At 42.1% G+C, this 4,516-nt stretch overlaps 1 protein-coding gene across 1 annotated transcript; it reads right to left on the reverse strand.

Annotated features, from left to right (window-relative positions):
* Nucleotides 1-850: 850 nt before the first annotated feature.
* LOC139658279 (troponin I, slow skeletal muscle-like) lies at nucleotides 851-3,841 on the reverse strand. The gene is made up of 6 exons (XM_071536363.1): nucleotides 3,795-3,841; nucleotides 3,309-3,350; nucleotides 2,943-3,074; nucleotides 2,732-2,821; nucleotides 2,082-2,264; nucleotides 851-1,647 (listed from the first exon to the last, which is right to left on the reverse strand). Exons 1-6 carry the CDS (start codon nucleotides 3,813-3,815, stop codon nucleotides 1,546-1,548), a joined length of 570 nt encoding a protein of 189 aa, XP_071392464.1. The 5' UTR covers nucleotides 3,816-3,841; the 3' UTR covers nucleotides 851-1,545.
* Nucleotides 3,842-4,516: the final 675 nt, after the last annotated feature.

Here is a 4,516-nt window from a genome sequence, read left to right on the forward strand (position 1 = left end):
TGTGTGTGCGTGTGTGCGTGCGTGCGTGCATGCGTGCGTGTGTGTGTCTAAGTGGACTTTCACACACCGGAAAGATATGTGTCAACTGTGAAAGACCCCTCTACGCACAAGTGCATTCAAACCCACACAGTAAATACACAAACTCCATATTTGCACACACATTATTTTTTTAATTGGAGATATTTTTGTCCTGGGATCCTCAGTTGGCCTGCTGTGAGGAGACACTTAATAAAACTGAGTGACATTAAACTGTCAACACTCCCTCTCTTTACTCTCACCGCCCCAATCAGCCTACCAACCCATGCAACATGCCATTGAACTGAATTTCCAGTGGTCTTCAGGCTATTGTTGGCGTTTGGTATGACTTTCATACTTCGAATAACAATGGCTGGGTGACAACAGCTAGTCAACCCACTGACACACACACAGAGAAGCGCACACACATGCATGCAATGCACGGGATAACAATGCCAGCAGGACGTGCTATACGGCTCAAGTGTTACTTTCCAAGGTTAGGAATTATGGAGAATAACACAGCTAAAAATACGGTGCCCACGGTGAGTGTGTGTGTGTGTGTGTGTGACAGTGCCAGAGTTTAAGATTCACCATCTGCTGAAAAGTCACGTCCCCCTCAGTTTGTCCTATCATCAAACTGCTCCCAAATCCTGTAACTCATCAAGAGACATTTCCTCTACAGGCTGACAAAACAAAAGTTTCCCTCTGTTTCCAAAGCTCCACTTGTTATTTCTCAAAGTTTGAAAAATGAACAGAACACATAATTATGATGACCAAAACACTACCTTGGCAGTTAAGAGTGAAGGTCAATTTCAATTCAATCAGCTCAATGTTTTTTTATTCAAAATTTCTAAACTTTTTCTTTCATCATAAAAAAGTTGGTATGTCCAATCTAAAATATGAAGAATGAAGGCTTTATCATCATTTGTGACTTGCAGTTTCAATTTACATTGTTTTTTCTCTCCTTTTATGGATGTGTCTGCACCATCTATTTAAGCATTATGAAGTTGAATTTAGGTAGGCAACACCTGTCACGCCCCCCCTCCCTTGTCTTTTCATCTGTCTTCTTTAATCCATCATCGGCTAAGCTGCTTTCCGTCCTCGTACGCGCCTCACATAAACCAGCGGGTGCCAGGGAAATGAAACATGATAAAGCCGAATACTGATAGGACACGGCAACGACTGGAACAATATCTGTCCATTTATTTCCATTCTAATTGTCTACAGATGTCATAACAAAACAGTTTCTTCGGTAATAAATAACGAGCTACTACTCACCCTGCTCTTTTTTGAAGTGCTTTTTAGTCATTGCACAGAAATGGAGGCATTGCTGATGTACTGAGGCTTATACATGCTTATGACCTCCATGTTTACGCTTATGCTCAATTCCTATGCATTATGGCCACGTTACAATGTTTCAAGCCTATAGGCCTTAAGATAATTTTTCCATATTTCTGTCTAGACAACCTCCTCATCCCTTTCCCTGTTCCTCCTCAGCTTCATCCTGTGCGCCGCTCCTCACAGACTGTCTCACTGTCCGCCGCCGGCTGCGTCGAACATCTTCTTGCGGCCCTCCATGCCTGACATGGCCTCCACGTTCTTACGCCAGTCACCCACTTCAGAGGTAAGCACCTGTAGGGTTGAGATGTGACAGATGAACCAGACAGGAAAAGAAAGACAAACAGTAAACACAGTGAGGCATAGCAATTGAATCCAGTGAATAACCTTGGTGATGATGAAAAAAAACAACTATTTCAGAATCACCTGCCTCATTATCTACATGGGTATCTGATGAATATCTCTCCATTCAGAATGTGCTGTAGTTTTCACTTACAGTACATGGTTAACTTTTTTGTGACCTAGATTAGGTGGAATGGTAGCTGTTCTGAAGCAAAAATAAAGAGGTAATGTCTAAAGTAAGGCAGGGTGCTGAGCAGACTGCACACTCTTTTATGCTTCCAGTTCATTTTAATGTGGTAAAAATGTATAACTAACATTTCAGCACACCCTGCAAATGTTAGGGGAACCATCAGATTGACAGTCAGACTAGAGGTTTGGTCGTGTACCTTGTCTTGTTTGACATCCTCCTTCTTCACAGACTTGAGGTTGGCTCTGAGGTCCATGGAGCCCTTGTGTTTGGAGCCCAGGAGCGCTCTCATCATCTCATCCGCCGACACCCTCACCTTCCTCAGCGCAGGCTTTTTGAACTTGCCACCAAGGTCCTGTATCTTCAGCTTCAGCTCATGGATCTAAAACAAATATGACATGCTTGAGGACATATCTGAAACAAACAGAGACAAATTCCTGCAACAAATTTCACCTCATTCTCATGCTTTTGGGAAGTTCAATCTTTTTTAATGAAGAAGCCTCTTAAAGCTAAACATGATAACCAGGACTGTAGTCTGTATTGCTGAGATAATTTATAATTTATGGAGCTGCTCAATGGGAAATCAAACTTGTGGAAACTTGTGGAGTACTGGGGTGATTTTTTTCATGGATTCACACGTTCTTTTGACGTTTGAGCTGTTAGCACAGCTACAGTATGAAATATGACTCATGTTGGAGTCTTTGTTCTTGAGTCTTTGGTCTCTGGTTCCAAGCTAAAGAAGAGAGTTGGTTGAATTAAAAATATTGACTGAACTGTGCAAGATCAGAGTAATAATGCTAGGTGTGCTTGGTCCGGGACGAGAACATCTTGTTGCTCAGAGGAACTTACGTCTTTGTTGTGTTTGCTCACTTTGGATTCACAGTCATATCTCTCCTCATCCACAACGTCAATTTTTGCATGAAGCTGCTTGCATAGATTCTGAGGTGGAAGCAGATTTAAAGCACAGTGTTTACAAAACGCTCATTTGTCTTGTTACAGATCAGTAGAAAATCGCACTCATGAACAGTTTTCCCCTGGTTGACGACGCCCTGACACTTACTTGTAGCTCACCCATTGACATTCCAGATAGGTGCAAAGGGGGCAACTTCTCTCCTAGGTAGCGCACTTTCTCTTCATCCCTCTCCTGCGTCTCCCTCTCCAAATCCTCACAAGCTCTGGTGAGGAGCAGGATCTGATTGGATAAAACAGACGTCCATCAAAACTGGGCAGGACAATGAAACAGGACAAGGAAATGCACCACAGTCTAGTCAGTTTGCTTTGGAGAACTTGCTCTATAGAGAATTAGAGGCATTGTCATGAGTTTGTGAATATCCTTTTTATTTCAATGTATGGCAAAACGATGCATTGGCTCTACAATATGTATCACAATATACTGTATAATGTACAATGTATCACAACTACTCACTTTGAGGGAGAGTTTGCGAGAAGCCGAGATCTTCGACTTCGGCTGTGGGAAAAGATATTTCTGAATATAGGCTCAAGACAATGTACCATTATAGATCCACTGCATGCATCATTAAGCAAATAGTTGCTGAGGTTTTTCAGGTTTGTAAAGTGGCAGCAGCTATTAAAATACAACAGAATATTTTGTCAGCTGTTATGATACATTAAACATGTATGGAAAACTACTTGAGAAGACCTTTGAGTGTCCAGCTCAGTGGCACTTACTCCAGCCCCCAATAAAGATAAGGATGTATTATTAGGATGAAGTCAAGGGGAAAGCTCTCAGTGATGCAGACTCTCGGCTGATAACACCTATGACAGATAACCGTGAAGTGCCAGCCGCTGCCCGGTGTGCCAGGCCTTTGCCGTGCTGATGCCATGTGCGTGGGGACAGCGTGTCCCTTCTCGATATGTGGTGGATTAACACTGTAGAATATAGCAGGCTCACCTTATCCGTCTTGGGATTCATTGGTCTTGGGGTGTCACTCTCCTGCAATGGGGACAAATGAGGACACATGGAGTGAGTTTTTAATATGAGGACATAAGAGTGTTGATGTCAAAGAACTGAATATGCAGCTTTCCTCCAATCAAGTCCAATCAAATCACAAAAATGCTACATCACAAATGAACCATGACAGCAGCACTGAGATACAGACAATATCAAGACTTTTCTTACCTCACTGCAAGTATTGTGTTCATGAACACAAGTAACAGACAAGACAAACAGAGATGTGTATTAGTACAGTTTAGGGGTAATACTTCACCCCACTGGGCCACAATGTAATATGACCCATCGAGGTCCTGCATAGTGCGCAGCCATCAACATCCTGTGACATGAGGATTAAAGCAAGGACACAACAGGAGCAAGTCCCTTCCCTATATTCAGCATCACAGCACTTTTAGCACAATATGACTAATGGCAGCTCAACAGAATTGTTAGTGCATTACATCAACAACAAGATCTATATCCAACATAACGGGCACATTCCAGACAGCGGTAGTCACAAGTGTCTTATTTGTCATCTCAAGAGTATAGGTCCTCTCCTCTCATTTGGTTGAAGTACTTTAAAAATAATCTGATATTACTGTAATACATTGACAAACATAGCTTTTACCAAACACTATTGTCATTGATATTAAGCAGGCCTATTGTCTCTGATAAAAGTAATT

This window comes from Centroberyx affinis, unplaced genomic scaffold (genome assembly GCF_046629955.1).
Source record: "Centroberyx affinis isolate AG114_WGS23_722 - 3 ecotype Tasmania unplaced genomic scaffold, CSIRO-AGI_Caff_v1 ptg002864l_1, whole genome shotgun sequence".
NCBI lineage: Eukaryota > Metazoa > Chordata > Actinopteri > Beryciformes > Berycidae > Centroberyx > Centroberyx affinis.